Consider the following 19,034-nt stretch of genomic DNA (forward strand, 5'->3'; position numbering starts at 1 on the left):
TGGCACATTGTTGCTGTCTAACTTAAAATGCGCTGCACAGCTACAGTACAGAAGATTATTAGAAATAACTGAGTAAGCAGACTGTCATCTCAGGAAAGATGGTAAGAACTATCAGAATTATCTTGAATACACATGTGTCTTTGACCTGACTACGTCAAGCTGTTAATCATACAGGCTGGATGCATTTCACGTTATACACACATCACGTTGATTCTGTAAACACAGTCTGTATGTTTCAGGAACTTAATCAAAATGAGTTTACTTAGGGAATGGGATCAAGGAAGGAAGGGAGTGAGTAGAAACACCTTCTCTAGAAATCTTTGTGTTTATTTTCAGAAGGCAATGGAGTGTGGATGAATATCTTGAAGAGGTCAGTAGCTACTTCCTTTTTTTTTTTTTCCCCCCCCTAGAGGAAATGGAATGGACACAGATTCACAAGCATATTTTTTCAAGAGAAAGAATCAGACATAGATGGCTAAGTGGCCAGAATGTCACACTAAAGATGGAGGTCTCCTTACCTCTAGTCTGTTCCAGATGCTATTATATGTCAAACTAAAAAAAAAAAAAATCTCATTAAACAGAAACTCACGTGATAAATAAAAATGTCATATGGAAAAACAAAATATGTATTCATCTTTTATTAGAGTCATATTTTCAAAACTGTTTCTTTAACACTGACAAATATCTCAGTGATGTTAAAATGTCTGTATGAGCAACTTTTCCAAGGTAAGATCTTATTTTCCTGCATATCCTGACTGACTTTGTGGACTTCTTTCCATAGTGCTTGGGTTGGGTTTTTTTGCCAGTTTAATTAGCAGCTGCAAGTTAGCAAGCTTTTGGTTATAATCTGAACTCAGTTAACTGTTCTGCAGGTGGTGTTTGGGGATTTATGTGTAGAACTAAAGATTTGGAAGACTGGACGTAATTTTCAAAATTCTCCTTTATCTGGTGATTTGGATTGATCTTTGAAGATTGCTCTGTTTGTTTTCATTACTGAAGCAGGAAATTCATAAACAGTTCACACTACTTCAAAACACGAGCAAAACAGGCTATTTTGCAGGGAACCAGTTTGATAAAATTACATTTTAGTGTGAATAGGTTCACACTGCAAAAATCAAACATGACTTAAGTTTTGTGCAGGAACAGGAATCTTACTGTGGAACTTAAGAGTATTCATGATGTTATTTTTGTTGAAAGTGCTTCTGTTTTTTACAAATGATAAAATTATTCCAGAAGGAGAATCTGTGCATTTTATAATACATTAGAGAAAAAGAAGAAATGTATAGATGTATTACTTCCCAGGGTCTGGTCTTCTGAGTCATTCTTCCGAATGGAGTACCATAGTCTCCAGTGCAAAACAAGAAATGCTGACACGATTTTGTCACAGTGAACAAACCATCAGAGAATTCAGCATCCAGATGTTACATGGATCAATATATCATTGATCCACAACAATTTAAAGCAAGAGGGTAATAAATTGAGTTTTTTATACTTTTTGCTTCTATTAAGCTTTGAGTACAACAAATTTTTCTAGTCTCCATCCTCTCATTTAAAAAAGAAAAAAGAAAAAAGATTGTCAGAAATGACAAAATGAAAATAGCAGTTTTTTTCCAAAACAGGGTTGCAGATGCAAATAAAGCTAAAAATTGTTATTTATTAAAAATCTGAATCCACCCGGACTTTATCAATGGGAGATTCCATATATGTTAATGGAAGCAGCAATAAGTTGCCTCCTAGGGAGTGCACTCTGATGAAACAAATGCTCCCACAGCACTGATCTCATTTTATTTCCTCTGTCTGTATCTCATGTTATCAGCTGAGCCTACAGGTTAAACATACAGAAACTACAGAGTATCAGCTGTGTGAACCATAAGATCTATTCTCAATATTATCTCTTCTATGTGCAAAATTGCTACTCTCTAAATACTGAGTGATATAAAATGACATTTGTACATGATGAGATTTGTTCAGGGTGGAGTTCTAAATATGGAATGTGGTTCTTTTGTTAATTAGAAGTAAGATACAAATACTATACATAATAAAAACAGTCCTTGGTGACTAGTCTGTTTGACAGGTTTTGTAGGAGCGCTTCATGTCTGAAAAAAATGTATGGATGAGAAGGTGAAAACAGGGACCGAAGGTAAAGAAGTACAGGAATAAAAAATGTTTTACCCAACTCATCATGAAAAACCATAGGCTAAATATATTTAGCCACATAAAAATCAAAGTTCAAGACCTACGCTTCCTGGGAAAGCATATGTTAGGGGCAAGGCGCTAACAGCCTGCTCACTGGGACCCAGGGGAGCAGCGCCGTGTATCGGTCTGGGAGATCCCCTCTGGCTGACATGCATGGCAGCACTGCCAGCTTCCAGGGGAAGCTGCGTTTATCTCTCTTAAGACCCAATCTTGCAAACACTTATGCACATGAGTAACTTTAGTTTCCGTGAGTCAAGTTACTTACATGTTTAAGTTTCTGCAGGGGTGCAACAACAGGGCCATGTAAGTGCTAGTCAGCAGGACAAAACAGAAGAAATTCACCCCTGCTTTTCCTCAACAAGGCAACGTAGTTTGTGCTATAATTTTATTTCCTGGTTTTGACTGAAAAAAATGTTACAACTGCAGATATGTTTTAAATTCTCGAATTTTACTATAATTTCTTTAATAAATTAATCATTGCCACAATCTCAAGCACATGGTACAAAACCATGTGGTTTGTATGTGATTTTAAGACCGTTTGATATTTCACAGTGATTTGTTATGAGGTGAGGCACTCTTTAGAGACCAGTGTTTATGCTGTCACATCTCTGAAGTTGTGGATAAAGCTGGACAAAGAAAACTAAGATAGGATACTGGCAACTGTCATTCTTAGGTCCCGTGGTTTTTCTGCTTTTAATTTGTTCTTAATTGATCTGTTCACTTTGTAAGTTCTGGAGAAAACTGATGCTTCTAACAAATTTGTGTTTAGTGTGAGGATTACTCTGTTATCATACGGATCACTGACCAATGTCTGGTGTTCATGATTTTTTTTAGTTGCATTGCTCCGGAATATGGAGGTTTATGGCTTAGCATGTATCTCTATGAGCTGGAAAGACTCAAAGCATATGGCAGATCAGATGTTAGGCTTGAGGGAAATCAAAAATTAAACTGTCTCAGAGCTGTTGAGAGACTGCTTTGCTATATATTTTATGTGATTTGTGTATGTGTGTTGAGGGAGATGTCACCTAGGGAAGGGAATCGAAGAAAAAATAGCTTTAAAAAATGAACTGTTTGTATTATCGCTTTAAACTTTTAAAGTCTGGTCAGCTAAAAGCAGATGTTGTGAACTAAGATGGAAACTTGCCTGAGGCCAGAATTGAAGAAGGCATTCTCTAATAGTAAGAAGTAAAAATGTTTTCTGGTTTCAGAATTTATTGTAAGAATACAATGAGTAGTCCTCAAAAACGTCCCCATTATTATATAAACTAGTGAATAATATTGGTGGTTTCAGAATTTAATTTCAGACAACGCGTTCATCAGCAATCCTGTTTGTATTCTAAGATGTTTATCATAAAATCTTTTGTTATTCTGTGCTGGCCAAAATCCTGTCATGTTGGAAGTAGGAACTAAGTGTTTCTTGCCCTTGGCTCTTTGCCCAGTCATTAGATGAGAGGTGGATGAAAGCATCTACACATGGTGCCAGTTTTGGAATACTGTAATATTAAAGAGTTTTGATGTGAGTTAAATAATCGGCAATTAGAAGTAATAATAAAGGGGGGAAAAAACTCCTATACGAAGAATTGTAAAAACGAATATAACCTTTCCTGCACCCTTTCAATTGACCAGGGCTTCCACGGCCCTCGAGAATATACATCCGTAAACGATGTCTACAAATTTGAAATCGAAAGTTAAAAGTTAATATTTTCAAGAAAGTGAAACAAAAAAGTTTCTTAAATAAAAATTATTTATGTTAAAATCAATCAATATTTGAGAAAAATCTTACGTCTCCTTTTCATCTATTTATGTATGAGGAAATACATATTTACAGTCGCTGCCTCTATAGTATTTGTTGAATGGCACGAAGCTTTGAACCAGCTCAAAACTGAGTCTTTCTGAGACAGTTCTGCAATTTATTTTAAATTTATTTCTTTGGAAGCTGTGCTCTAACAGCAAGTCCTGAACTGTAAGCTGCAGCGTGTGTGTGGGAGAATAGCAACCCACTTCTGCGTTTCACAAATCCTTTACGTTGTACTGGTTCAGTGCATGTAATCTGTCTGAGGCACCTTTGCTGCTCTAATGCAGCAGCAATAATATATCTACACAATTTTTCAGAAATCCACTGGAAAATATTTTAAAGAACAGTATTTTCAGTGTATTCATTACTCCCTCCTGTAGGAACCCTTTTAACAATGCAGTAGCACGATGCAGAAATCAGCCTCCTATGCTGATTTGTGTCAGGGTAAAAACTAGTGAGGGCTTCCCGGCAAGGTAATACTTTCAGGTAAGTCCGTGTTTGGCCAAGCCCTAAATCTGGCACCCGCAGCGCGGACGCGCGCACAGGGTTTTGACCGCAGCGGGCTGAGGGGAAGCGAGCGCGCTCCATCACCGCTTCGTCCTCTCCGCCGCCGCCATTTTGTGCGGGGGTGACGGGAGGCGCGCTGATTGCTTCGCCCTCCTCAGCCCAGGGAGAAGAGCAGAGGGAGCCCTCGGGCTTGTGGGAGCGGGGAATGAGCGCTGGCAGGTGGGGATGACCCCTGCTTCCAGCCCAAGCGCACGTCTCCACGGCTAGGAGCGAGCACGAACGTTTGTTTAGGTCGGCGTCCCTGGAGGTGGGGACCTTCCGTTGGCGCCCCCTGGAGAATTCACTGAGGTGAAGGCAGCCGGCCGAGGCGGGCGGTGGGGCTTACGGGGAAATAAAGAGCAAAGCAGCTTCAAAACAGAAGAAAATCCCACGTGTCTGTAGAAAACTGTTTCTTTGAGCTGAAACAGAAAAAGGTCTTTGCTTACAGGAGTTGGCACGTGTCCCTTTGTCAGTGAATCAATATTTGGCGGTGCTCCTGCAGACACATGCACATCTTTGTTTTGCCATCTTGAGTATGTTTTCCCTGTGCTAACCAACAGCATTAAGTGTTGAGGCCTTCTTGGTTTTTATTTTTATTTTTATTTTTTTTTCCCCCCACATAAGAATCTGGGACAGTTTTCACAATTTCTTGGCTCAGGATTCTTGTGGAGACATCCTGAAGGGCAGGCAGTGAGCAGATGTGCAAATACAGCACCACATAAAGGAGCGTTGAGTCAGGGTTTTCTCCTCGACGTGTGTCATTTTAAGTCACTAAGCAATTGGAATTAACAGAGCCAGTCAAAGAACGAAGGCTGTGTAGAGAGGGAGCCTGGAGCACCTAAGAGTTTAAATATTGCGAATAACAAAGACTACTCAAGGGTGGGAAGCATAAAGAAAAAATGTTCAGATGGTGTTGCACAACTCTGGCTTGCACATTCTGTGCTTCATGTGCGAAAAACATTTTATACTGCTGAACAGTGTTTGCAGCTCCTTGGAGCTGATGGAGAGGTGCTCATTTCTTCAGTGGCTCTTCACTGATTGAATGCAGCTTGGTGGCACTGATGGAAGCTTTCTGCTCCCTTTCTGATACCCAAAGAGACAACTCCTGCTTTCAATTATTGGCATTGCATATGCCATATAATGGTGGCAAAATTAGGCTGTCTTGTTAGATTAGTATGATTTCTAATGCTGCTGCTGCTGGGAGAAATTGCATAAGCTGGTGTTGGAGAATGACAGAGGTTTGCAGAAGTGTTGCAGATTTGCACTGGAAAGGAATGCAGTGGGGGCACTGACAGGTTTCTTGTTTGAAATTCTGGAATCTAAATCACTGTAGTTACAGTTATGATTATAGATTCAATATTCTGCTCATATTATGAAATGTTTTCTGTTTTAAATTTGAAAGATTCTTATGGAGTATTTGAAGTTCTTCTGTGGAAGAAAAATATATCTTTTTAATTTACATTCACAAGTGACAGTACACAGTAATTAAGTGAACCTGAATTCTATTTGCAAAGCATTCTAAGGTTTTTTGTTGTTGTTTTTTTAATTTATTTTTATGTTACTATAATGAGATGCTGGAGCAAAAAAGAACCAACAAAAATCATCATCTTTAGTTTGTCTTTATAGGCAAAGAGATATATTTGCTTTGTTATTTTATTATCAGTGTTGTCTTAAATTGGCATTTCTAAATCGTTGAAGTTGCTTTGCTATTTTACTAAGTATAAGTGAACCTAAGGTTTTGACTCGTAAGATCATTTCTGTGCTATTCTTCTAGTGAGATCTTTGCTTTTTCAGTCCATTCTTAAGCAAAATAAAGAGCTATGGAACTTTTCAACACAACATGTAAACATAGTCTAGTGCCTAGAGGTGGTACTAACAGAATGATACTTTTATTAATGTGTGTTTTAAAAACTGATACAATAGAAATAAGCTGTGATCCTGCAGTTTCCTAACAAATCTTATTAAGGAATTGGGCCCACAGTCCAATTATCCACATAAGTCATTTGCTTATAAGTGAAAAAGAAGTCTGATTCACTTGTGAATTAATATATGTATACTTAAAATAATAGAGCCATTCATTTATTTTGTAAAATTGACAGTCCGTTCCAGTGGTAAATGTTGTATTTTTTTCCATCAAAATGGAATCAGTCTGAGAAACGAACGAGTCTGCAAACGTCTAAACAAATTTCAGCATTAGTTTTAAAAATGAGTTAGAGAAAGCTCTATCTGGATTGTCAGTATTAACCAGTTATTTCCTATTGTTTGAAGTACTGTCCTAAAGGATGTTTTGGTCATAGTTAATAGAATCTATATTATTCATGAGGGAGATACTCTTTATGAAGCCTCATTAAGGGTTCAGACAAGATCTCTAAAAGCAAAAGTAAATCTAGAGATGAAATATTGGCACATGTATCTCTGATGAAATGCATGTTCCTTGTATAGGTCCAGTTCTAGAAATCTAATTTCAGTTACTTGTACTACCTTTTACAGATCTAGAGATTAACATTCAATCTAAAAATGTTCAGCTCTGCAGACGAGGTTTTTTCATTGGATAATTTATTTTATGAAAGACCAGATACAAAAAAAAGGTAAATATTTACTGTTAAATATTTACTGTTAAATACATATAATTGTTTCCCAAGTATTTCCAGACTGTGAGTCGTTTAACAGCAGATTTCTTAAATGTAACTTCCCTTTCCACTTCTTAATAGAAATCTGAGGCTAGAAATGTCATGGTTCCAGCAACTTGTACTTTCAAATATTTTTCTCAGTATAGCCAACAAGATTTGGATAATGCAGGTGTATCTTCCAGTGTAAGAAGAATTTAGCTGAATTTTTGCCTCTTAAATTTACTGTGATTAAAAATTACACGAATTAATAAGTTTTTTAGCAGTAGAAATAGTATGTTATGAGTAGTTGTTCTAATCTAGGTGTTGCAGAGGGTGATTTAAGAATGCTTTTTCCTTGCGTTTTTTATGATAGAGATCTAGAAAATAACAAATCAAACATTTGGTGGATTGCACCTGCTCCAGCAATTGATGAAATTCCATCTGCAGAGGAGTTACAGAGGGAACTTGAAAAAAACACAGCCAGCAGTTGCATGGGTAAAATATTTGGCATTCCTTTTAAATGACTTTACAAATAATTAGCTTGACAAACAATTCCTCCTCTTTCTTTTAATGCTGTGAATTACTGAGTATTCTATGTATGCAAATGCAAACGTATTTTGGTCCAGAGGAATGATCCTGGTTATAGAAAAGGTTTGTCCTAGTGGCAGTTCTCTTTGTGCATGTATAGCCTGCAAGTTCACTGTGCAGAAGTGGGTGATGGAAGGAGTAAGCTATTTTGTTTTGTGTTATGGTGCTTCATGGAATAGTGGGAAGCAACTGCAAGAATAATGCAGCATGTGAAACTGATGACCTTCTCCCACCCAAGACACAGAGTTTATATGAATCTAACTTTTTTTCCCCCTTTTATTTTCCTTTTTTTCTTTTCTTGCTGTCCTCTCTCTCTCCCTCCTCTTTTATTTTCCCACACTCATGCTCAGAAGTCTAAACAAGTAAATACATAAATTAGAACCTGCTCATTGTTGTTAAAGGATTAGCAGGTCAAAGTGAAGGCTGTGTAATACAGCTATCCTTTAATCTTTTTGCATCCAATTGCTCATTTCTGCTATTGCCTCTTTTGCTGAGTATAGAGAATGAGAATGCTTGTAAAGTCACTCAAATCAGGACACTGATCCCACCAAGAGCTAAGTGTACAAATTGTAAGTAACTTAGATGACTGAAACCAGACTGACTTCATTTGGAACTTTGGCTCTTGAGATCTCAGGTCTTATCTCACAGTTGTTCTTAGCAGGTACTTCTAGTCTAGCCATTGGCTCAGTTTTTAAAACATATTGTCAACATGTTGAGGCAGAGTAACAGTTTTCCATTTCACAAATTTCTGGGATTAAAGTGAAGGATGTGTCTGGAAGTAATTTTCATCTACCTTGTAGTGCTCGGGAGTAGCTTTGTTCCATTATTTTAAAGAAGAAACAAGGAAACTGACCCTAACTTTTTAATTGTCAGGAGATGTATTTGTCAGAATGAGTTATAAAATGTAGAGACTTCTTGCAATAAAATAGGAGGGTAAGTTCATGTAATATATATGAAGTTGACTGATTTTTATCTGGAAGATTTTTAAGGAAATGAGTATAAATAGGAATATGAGTGAATATTCTTGTTTATTCTAGGAGGGATAAAGCACCAGAAGTTCATACAACAATGTAAGAGTATCAGTGAGGAAGTAAATGACAAATCACCAGCACCTACTCATTTTGGCGTAGCCTCTGAAAAAGAAATACTCCAGTTATGTGTAGGAGAAAGAACAAAAAAGCATGGAAGTCTGAAAATGGCTTCAATGTCTCTCTCTCCTGATCAAGCTAAATATAAAATAGGAACAGAGATTTTTCAGCAACCTGATTCAAATTTCTCACAGACTAAAATATTAAGTAACTTTCCAGAAATTGGTGATGATGAGAGTGTTCATTCAACATTTCGAAAAAGGTATGTTTGTAGTCAATTCTGATAATTCAGCAATTGTATGATTGTTTGAGGTCTATTTCTCAAATGCAGAGTTTTTGATCCTCTGCGTACTTCAGTAGGGCTCCAGACATTAAATCCTTTCAGAGTAAAGAAAAAAGAAGTTTCCTTTTGGCAGTTTTTTAGTACTGTAATTAAATGTGTCCTGAGTTCAGGCTCTTTTATGAGGAAGGTAAGTATGCTGTTGTTTTTTTTAATGTTAATAATTTTTTAGATAGGACAGGTTATTGAAAATACCATTTCTAGTTCATTATCTATTGTGAAGAGCAAGAGAGGAATATCCTTAGCAGTTCACAGCATGATTTCAGTGCTGCCTAGGAGATGAGGTTTTACAGATAAGCACCTCTCCTATGTCCAGTTCTCAGTCCTTGAACCTTGTATCTCTCTCTCTCTCTTTCTCTCTCTCTCTCTCTCTTTTTTGATTATGCAGAGATTGGCAATTAATATACTATTGGGATTCAGAATGCATCTGGACAAGGAGTTCACTTTTTTGGGGGGGTTCTTTCTGGAATGAAATTAGGGTTAAAATGTACCTTGAAAGGAGTTTTCTTCATGTAGAGGAATGTCAGTTCCAATAAAACTAGATACAAACTTTTCTTATTATTGTAACATTTTAGTTGTGTTTCTAACATAAATGTGCTTATTTTTCAAATATTGGAGAAACTATTTAGCATACAACAAAGTAATGAAAATCCTACATCTTTTGCAGCTTATTTAAAATGCCTGATTGTATGTACAAAAACACAGAATTTAAAGATAGTTCAATGGATATGGAAGAATTTGATACTCACTTTAATACAAGTGAAAGCATGACAGAAGTGAAAAAAAATGCATGGAGAGAAAATAATCAGCCTCCATTAACTACAGACTCAGGTTTTACCCTACATAGGGTAAATGATGGGGACATGGCATCTAAAATTGGAATTAAAATAAAATCGTTGGCCAGTGCTTCAAAGATTCTGGATATGACAGGTAATTATTATTGTTCTAGTGAAAGTAGAAAGAGAGATTTGGAGGCTGGCCAGGAATGGCTTCCTGTCTGATTGCCTGCCGTGCTGACACTTGTCTAGTATGAGAGGGTGAGATGAGAGCACTGCATGTCATTGAGTTCAGCAAGGGTTTTTGTGGGATCTGAGAGTAGCTGAGGAACAGTGTTTGCTGCAATGGTTTTGTATCTAAGTCAGGATATTAAGGTCTGAATGAGTTACAAGTCTGTTACAAATGTGTTATAAAATGGTTGGCTGAGAGAGGCAGTTTAGTGGGTTGTGTTCTACTCATGTGTCTGCCTCAAGTGGCGAAGCAGGGCTTTGTCCTGGCACTTGGGCTGCCCAACACCCCTCTCAGTGACCTGGGGAAGTGGTGCAGTGGGCTTGAAGAATTATTAATGTCATCAAACTGGGGGCTGAACACCAGTGAGCACACCTGAGAGCCGGGCTGCTCTGAAGAGAGACTCATCCATGGAGGAGGAACCAGCAGGGACCTGGTGAAATTCAGTAGGGTCAAATGCCAAATCCTGCAGGAAGGAGGAATCCCTGAAGTTCCTGTGGAATGGGCTGACTAGGAAAAAAGAAAAAAAAAAAAAAAAAGTCAGGAAGCTGGATAAAGTGATTATCCCCTTCTTCTCAGCACTTTTGCATGGCTTTTAACTCGCTTCTCAGGTGTATGGGTACTGCATTCAGATTTAGCTCTCTGATACCAGCAAGACATCCTGGAACCGGAGTTCAGCAAAGGGCTACCAAAGTGATCCTTTCAGATGATAGGCTACTATCCTCCGTGTCCCGTCAGCTCCTTCTGTATCACCTGCTCCTTACAGCCTTGCAGCACCTCGCAAAATGCATAGCTTAGAGTCAGGATTTCATGGCTATTGGTTGAAAATAATGAAATCTGTTTTTATAAACTTATCTACTTTTATTTAGGAACTACAGGAAGAAACTTGGAAATTTTGAGGGCTGTTACAGAAATACGTATCTTTTATCTGTTGTATCTGGTCTACTGACCTACAGTGCTTCTATGTTTACAAAATTACAGTGTTTAATTTGCAGCCATAGGAACTCATGCATTACTCTGTAATAGTTTTGAACTGCAATGTAGTGCCAGGGGGAATCAAATGATGAATGGGTGTTTATGCCTGGGATTTCCTAAGCTAGAGTGAAAATAGGACAATTTATAATAAACATATTCATTGCTAAGCAAATTGGCTCTTATTTCAAACGTTCACATTTTATCCTCAAAGCAACTTGTTTTTAAAATGAAAAATGTGAAATTTTTAGTTTGCAGAATATATTTTTAAGGCTACATTATATATGCTGACACACATAAACATACATAATCTCTAATACATTAAATAAAGAAAAAAGTCAATTAGTATTTAGACTCATTAGGAAAAATGAATCCTACTTTTTACCCCAAATTCTCAAGAGAAAACAGGTTTTAGATGTGAGGGCTGCTTTGAAAGCAGAGCCTCCTGTTTTATGATGTTGGCCCATGATGTCAGAGGTGCATATTGGTGGTGTCGCAGCAGAGGCTGATCGTTCCCACCAATATTGTTTCAGTTTGTTGCTGTATGACAGATGGCAGCAGAGGGCAGTCTGAGAGGATGACCTTCCATGTGGAAGTGTGTGTGAAGCAAAGGTGTATTGTTGAATGTTTCCATATGGAAAAAATTGATCCTTTGAAATTCACTAATGCTAGCTGAATGTGTATGGAAACCACACAGTGGATGTGAGCACAGTGAGGTGGTGGGTGCTGCATTTCAGCAGTGGCAACAACAGTTATCTCCACTGGTGCAGACTTTTACAAGCGTGGCATGCAGGCTCTTGTTTTTGGCAGGCAAAAATGCACAGCTAATGGTGGTGTATATGTTGAAAAACAGTATTTTGTAGCTTTTGCTCAGTCAGGTGGTATTATCACGCTCTTTTTTTTCTGTGGAAATAAATAGAAGGCATTACTTTCAGAGAGACCAGCATTCTTCTTACAGATCATTGGTCTTGTACAGATATTTGGTCTTGTATGCATATGGTATATTTCCATTCATTAATTTTAAGCAGATTTTATGCTAATTCTTCTTCTTTTTCTTATTCCTGCTTTGAATCCATAACATAAGTAACCATCCATTGGCATAACAAACTGGTGTGGGTTTTTTTTGCATTTTTCACTCTTAAATGTTTTGTTGCTAGTAAGATATCAAATGATAGGCTAAATGTCATGAAGATTAAATGGCTACATTAAGGCCACTAAATTCACCTGAACAGTTAGAGAGTTGACATAGTATCCCAAACAAATAGCTATTCAGTAGTTCTGATGCTTCCTGTTACAGATAGTCGATGCTTATCCTTTTGAAAACGGGTCATTTATTTAGGGGAGTAATTTTAGAGAAGTCTTTAAAAGAAATCTTTGTCTTTTTTTTTTTTTTTTAATTATTATTTAATTATTTTCTTATTTTAATCCTTCCTTTTTCTTTACCTTTTTATTGAATCTTTTAAAATGAATGTAACATTCATCTAAGTCCTCAGCTGTTCATTGTTAGTGTTGCTGCTGGTGTTACATCCAGCTGTATTTGCATCCACCTGCAGCCTGATCAGATGGTTGTGGTTAGACTGCTCCTGTGGCTTCAGTGCAAGTCCAGGCAAGGATCAACTTGCTTATTTGGATCTATTATGAAACCATGCTCTCCTTCCTCTTGCTTGTATTATAAATAGAAACATATTTGTCTGAAAAATACATAATATTAGCCATTGAAAATACCTTTAAAACCACCATTAGCATTAAGATATCATAGGTAGACTTCTTTACAACTGGGCATACAATACTGTGCTTGTTAACTTCTGCTATGTAGCAAACAATGTGGCATTTGACACTGCAGGTATTTTAACAGCAGTGCTCTGCTTGCTCTTTTAAATGCTTTCACATGACATAATTGCATGCAATTCTATGAAGCTTCTATGGAGGAGGTTCTTGATTTATAGTATAATCCTGAGATCTGTCAGGTACTGTGTTTATTTTCTTTGTTAAGTGAAATATTTGGTATACCAAGAATCTAAACAAAGCTACTAAAATCATTTACTGAGTTCCTTTTTGATAATTGTGATGTATTTTAGACTTGAATTTAAATTGCAAGGAAAGCCTTTGTTTCACAATTTTAAAAGAAATGTTAAACTTTTCATTCTGTTGTTTTCAATTCCTTAATGCTCTCAAGCAACCCAATTTAGGTGTATTTTTAAGGAGTTTCCATACTTTAACTATGCACAGTCTAAAGCTTTGGATGATGTAAGTATGAAACATTAGCTGCAACTGTAAGTAGTACTTTGCAGATAAGCATATTTCATAAATGTAAATGACATTTTAATATTCAAAACTGAAAAGGAAATCGAAAGCTACAAGATATCTCGAATCTCTTCCTGAAATAGTTAAGCAGGATTCTGCTCAGTGTGTAGTTACACAGATTGCTAATGGTTTCAAATGGTTTTCAAAGGAGAATTAAGGAGAATTTTAGTGAAGGATGATTATTTGGGAAAGTGCCTTTTACCCATCCTTTATTCTTATCAAATATGCTTTTTTAAAAGCAGACAAACAACTTGAGATTGTGAGGTATTGCAGAGAGGGGAAATCAGTCTTAGCAGTCTCTAAAAGCATTTAAAAATTTTATCCAACTCTAAATACCAGCGTCATTCATCACAACTTCTAAGCATGATTTTTTAAGCTACTAGCATTTTTGTGCTTGTCACTGAATGGTAGACTTGCATAATAACCTTAGAGAAGCAATATTTTTCTTGTTTGTGTGGCAGGTGTATAGCAAATATATTTATTTTGCTCTAATTTAAGCTTTGCATCTCATACAAAATTCACTATGGAACTATGTATATCAGTGTAATATTTGTGTGTGTGTGTCCTTTTCACCTAGGCAATTCTTTTGGTATGTGTGAATAGGCACAATAGCTATATGTTATATTTACTGCTATGCCATTCTTTCCCAGCTTCTTTATACAGATAGAAATTTTGTGATTTGTGCTCCAACTGGCTCTGGAAAAACTGTAATGTTCGAACTAGCTATAACCAGATTACTTATGGAAGTCCCAATGCCTTGGTTAAATATTAAAGTTGTTTATAGTAAGTATTATGCAGCTTTAAGCATTTTGATGACAGCAGTAGAAAATTTCATTCTATGAGTGTGGAGGCATAGATCAAGTGCTTTAATAATACTCAAATTATATAAGTAACAGTAGTGTATAAATATAGTGACCACCATAGCTTAATACAGATAATAATAAAAATCCTGTAAAGAATTTGTTCTCTAACAAGGAAGATGAAAAGGAGAGAATGAGGCAAACAAAACTAAGCCAAATTCTTGTGGGCAGAGCCAGAATTTAAGCAGTATCTTTTGTGTGCCTGTCTGCTGCTTTAAGAGAATCATTTTTCTACATTTGCTTATCCGGAAAGGTTTCATACTATTGCTTTCTGTCTATTCTTTCTGTTGCTCAAAGGCAACAGAGCCATGGTTCTTGTGAGTTTTAACTGATCGATATAGAAATTAAAGAATGCTTGAAGATAGTCACATTTGGAGACTTTTCTCCTTTCTGGTCAACTCAGTGTGTATCATGTAAAGCGGATGGGATTGGTCATTTTGTCCCAGTGTTCATACAGGGATATATTTATCAGCCTTGGTATTAATGGTTGATCTTTATATTTTCAAAAGTTTCTGCCCTGTTTGTAACTTTATTTATTTATTTATTTCGGTGAGTTCAAATTCTTCAAATGCTGGTTTTGATACAGTGTATTGTAAACTGCTCTTTTTGTAAAAAGACGTGTTGTAGTTTCTCTGTGAGCAGGTTAAGGCTGAGAACTTCACTGTGCTGTAAGGATTTTGATTACTTTGATAGAACTGATACAAACCATCTGGTAGGAATTTTCACCAAGGAACTGCTGGTAGAATCAGACCTGAGATTTCCAGGTTTAATGATGAATGAGATGTGTCAGTTTTGTGAATATTGAAGCAGGGATATTAATCAGAGTATGTATAGAGTTCTGCAGTGCTTAGTTTATCGGTGGCCCAGTGTATGTGAATTAGTTCACGGTAGTTGTGTAAATTAGTATATGTATAAGCTATATGGATAAACAACTTTAAGAACTGCTGGCTGAATTTTAGAGAGCTGTGTTAGCTGGTATGACACTGTCTACACTTACATATACATGTAGTTTAGATAGACTTTGGTTTCTTGTAGGATTCTGTTGTTTCTGAATGGTTTTTCATATGTAACTCCCCTTTCTCTCTGAGTATAAAGTGCTCACATCATTCTAAATAGGAATAAGGTTGGTATTTGTATGATCTCTCATTAGAAAAGATATTTGCTTCGGTTTCTTCTGTCCATGAGTGGACACTTTGATAACTGAGTGATTCTTTCCATGTGGGACTGAGGAAGAAATCAGGATTAAAAGAGGGCATAAATGACCTTAATTAAAGGATTCTGCTTTCAATTGTTCATAGGGAAGAACTGTGGCCTAAAGCTCAAAATTGATCTATGCACAAGGAGTATGATAATCTGTTGTTAATGTTATGGATTTGAGAACAAAACTGAAAATTAGAGAATTTATGAACACATCTGCACTTAAAATTTGTATCAGTATTGTTGAAGATCTGGTGTTCAAGATGTAACTGATCATTTCATGTTATTTTTAGTGGCTCCAATAAAAGCTCTATGCAGTCAACGTTTTGATGATTGGAAAGAAAAATTTGGACCCATAGGACTCAGCTGCAAGGAACTGACAGGAGATACAGTGGTGGACGATTTATTTGAAATACATCATGCTCATATTATTATCACTACACCTGTAGGTTTCATTTCAAATTCTTACAGAAACAGAATAAGCAGATTTAGTGGTCTACCAATCATATGCTGCCAGGTCTGCTTTTCATTTTCTTCAACGAGTAGCAATTTTCAGAACAATGTTATGATCTTTATAGTTGTCTGTAAACTGCTGTTGCATGCTTTTGCTTCTTATAAACAGCAAATATAATAGTGTATCAGATGAAACCTACATGATAGGTTAGCTTGGCTTTATTTAGCAGATTTTATTTAAAGATGTGTTAAAGGTTAGGCGTGCCTACATGTACTCTATTTCAGGCATATGTTTGTCTTTTAAACATCTTTTTCCTCTTGACTTTCTGTCTCCTAGGAAAAATGGGATAGCATGACTAGGAGGTGGAAAGACAACTCTATAGTTCAGCTTGTGCGACTGTTCCTCATAGATGAGGCAAGAAAATTAATGATTCTATATGCTCTTTTTCTTCTTGAAGATGAAAGGAAAACTCTTAGAAAGTAAAACATTTAACGCACTTCTGGAGTATAACTGGAGAAATATTTTGCAAATGTTTTTTGAAATTCCTGATAGGTGCATGTTATAAAGGATGAAAGCCGTGGTGCAACGTTGGAAGTTGTAGTCAGTCGGATGAAAACTGTTCAGTCTTCTCTTTGGCGTCTTTCAGAGAATCGCCATGTTCCTCCTTTGAGATTTGTAGCTGTTTCTGCAACAATTCCAAACGCTGAAGATGTAAGAGTTGCATTTTAACTGCATTTGAATTAATATAAAGTAGAGTTCTAAGTAAAGATTGAATAACACAGTTGTCATTTTGAAGCTGTCAGCTGATGGCAGCTACATGTTTGATGTTATCATAAGAAGTGGTTTTCAGTCATAGAGAACTATCAGCCAAAAGTGGCTATGCTTTTGTTTTAGATAACTGGGATTTTTTATCCTTAATACTTTGATATCTAAACAGACTTGAGATTACAGTCCAAATTATACTGGTCTAGTAGAACTTCACCTATGATTTTAATGGTGAGAGCACTGTGCAGTGTAGTAGTAGTTTGTGTGATAAAGAGAAAATTAATTATTGTGTAATGCAGGTAAAGCATGATTGAAAACAGAAAATGATTATTTAAATTATTTTTCTTCTTTTTCAAAGATTGCAGAATGGCTTTCAGATGGGAAGATCCCTGCTGTATGTCAGAAAGTAGATGAGGATCAACGACCAGTGAAGCTACGCAAAATTGTTCTTGGTTTTCCTTGTAGTGGCAGTCTGACAGAATTCAAATTTGACTTAACTCTGAACTACAAAATAGCTAGTGTTATACAAGCATATTCTGATCAAAAACCAGTACTGGTGGTATGAGTTGGTTTTTAGTTACATTTGAAATTGTTTCTTACTCACAAGTGTTGATTTAAAAAATAAAATTTTTCTTACTTACAGTTCTGTGCCACAAGAAAAGGAGTGCAGCAAGCCGCTTCTGTTCTTTCAAAAGATGCCAAATTTCTACTGAGTGTAGAGCAGAAACAGAGGTATTTTTATATTTAAGTTTTTGATCTATGTTTCTGTGTTCTAGTAAACTTACAACATTTGCAAAGATGTTGACCTAATACATCTTCTAGCAGAGGAGTATCTGCAACAAAGTCATCACAACTGAGATTTCTGTTGCTAAACTGGCACTCTTTTGGGGATGTTTTGTTTGTTAAGTTGTTTCTAAAAACTTGTTTTTGCAACATAAAATGTTAATCTCCATGGACCTGTAAGATCTTGCATTATGAAGATTAAGTATACAAGTGATCTTACTAGTGCATTAAGTTAAGCTCATGAGAAATCTATGCATTATCAGATACCTTTAATAAATGTATATTAATCATCAACTTCACAACTGCAGAAACTACTTCCTGATTTTTGGAATCCAACTGTTGCCCTCTCCATGTTACGCAAGCAATACATCTCTATTGCTTTTCTTGTTTCTCACATTTCTGCCAACCCTATCTATATTTTATTTCACTTTCTGTGTCTCAGTCAGAGAGCAATATTCTGTGTTGCATCCTGGAAAGATAACTGGGCTGGAAAGGGTGCAGCAGCTGTTCCAAGGAATCATTTTGTTTGCTTTGGGAAAAGTGGAGATTGAAAGTATGCTAAAAATGTATGGTTAAGAAGTTTTATTTTAAGACAATATCCTTTTGGTAGTCTAAAATGTAGTCATAAGATAAGAACATATTTAAAAAATGCAAATACAGTAGTACTATGAGAAAGTATGTAAAAAAATGTACTTGCAAGGAGTGCCTCTTATAATCTTTAAAGGTGTGACTGTATATCTAGTTTTATGTGAAGCTCTGTCTTTGCATGCAGACATTAATGAATCTGTTTTGTGATTTATTTATTCTTTGTGCAGGTTACAGAAGTCTGCCAATTCACTGAAAGATTCCAAGCTCAGAGGTAAGTATAACCTACTACTTCTCTACCTTGTGAATGAATATTTGCATGAGTAAACTTAAAAAAGGTAATGGGTGTAATTATTACATTATCAGATCTTTTAATGTATGGTGTGGCTTATCATCATGCGGGTATGGAGCTTTCTGACAGAAAAATAATTGAAGGAGCTTTTACCGCAGGAGATTTACCCGTACTTTGTAAGTAAATTTAAATTTGAAAGTCAAAATGTTCTTAATGTATTCTGAAAAGATGGGACTTTGGAATTGGTAACATTTTATGATTCTGGTGTTTCTGTTTAACCTTAGGAATTCTTTTTAGTAGAATGCAGGTCAAGATGCTTTTGTATTTCATGTATGCTTTGGCTTGTTGAGTATACATATTACTAAAATATACATATATTACTAAAATCCAGAGAACTTCTTGTCTGCGTACACAGAGGTCATCCTCCTTGATATGTTGGTACAGGGCTGGCTCATATTTCTTTCCTTTTTGTTCAGATGAGCAATCCTGTTGAGATGCAGTTCTCTGCTAATGTTTCCTTTCTCAGCTTACATATGATATTTTCTTGTCTTGTGTTTTGTAGCCATGGGTTCCCTAAACAGGAGGTTGCTATGAAATATGTAAAATGAAAAGGTATCTGTTTGAGACATGATAGTCTTGTTCAGGTTTCCTCTTT

General features: G+C 36.3%; 1 protein-coding gene across 7 annotated transcripts in view; it reads left to right on the forward strand.

Moving 5' to 3' along the window:
* The window catches only part of HFM1 (helicase for meiosis 1), a 60,405-nt gene that overhangs the window by 17,685 nt on the left and 23,686 nt on the right, over positions 1–19,034 (forward strand). For 2 of the 7 annotated variants that reach the window (XM_090146371.1, XM_090146373.1), the window contains 14 exons: positions 7,028–7,125; positions 7,520–7,641; positions 8,772–9,084; positions 9,830–10,092; positions 11,037–11,084; positions 13,316–13,386; positions 14,094–14,226; positions 15,794–15,945; positions 16,291–16,368; positions 16,507–16,665; positions 17,078–17,278; positions 17,363–17,451; positions 18,318–18,361; positions 18,454–18,555. In XM_090146371.1, coding sequence (XP_090002497.1) covers positions 7,055–7,125; positions 7,520–7,641; positions 8,772–9,084; positions 9,830–10,092; positions 11,037–11,084; positions 13,316–13,386; positions 14,094–14,226; positions 15,794–15,945; positions 16,291–16,368; positions 16,507–16,665; positions 17,078–17,278; positions 17,363–17,451; positions 18,318–18,361; positions 18,454–18,555 — 1,846 coding nt within the window. In that variant the 5' untranslated portion in view covers positions 7,028–7,054. Of the gene's footprint in view, positions 1–336; positions 371–3,992; positions 4,847–4,876; positions 4,972–7,027; positions 7,126–7,519; positions 7,642–8,771; positions 9,085–9,829; positions 10,093–11,036; positions 11,085–13,315; positions 13,387–14,093; positions 14,227–15,793; positions 15,946–16,290; positions 16,369–16,506; positions 16,666–17,077; positions 17,279–17,362; positions 17,452–18,317; positions 18,362–18,453; positions 18,556–19,034 lie in introns of those variants that run through there. The other 5 variants (XM_090146375.1, XM_090146376.1, XM_090146370.1 and 2 more) reach the window with 4 other exon arrangements.

The sequence above is a fragment of the Phasianus colchicus genome, chromosome 9, assembly GCF_987193195.1.
Source record: "Phasianus colchicus chromosome 9, bPhaCol1.hap1.1, whole genome shotgun sequence".
Taxonomy (NCBI): domain Eukaryota; kingdom Metazoa; phylum Chordata; class Aves; order Galliformes; family Phasianidae; genus Phasianus; species Phasianus colchicus.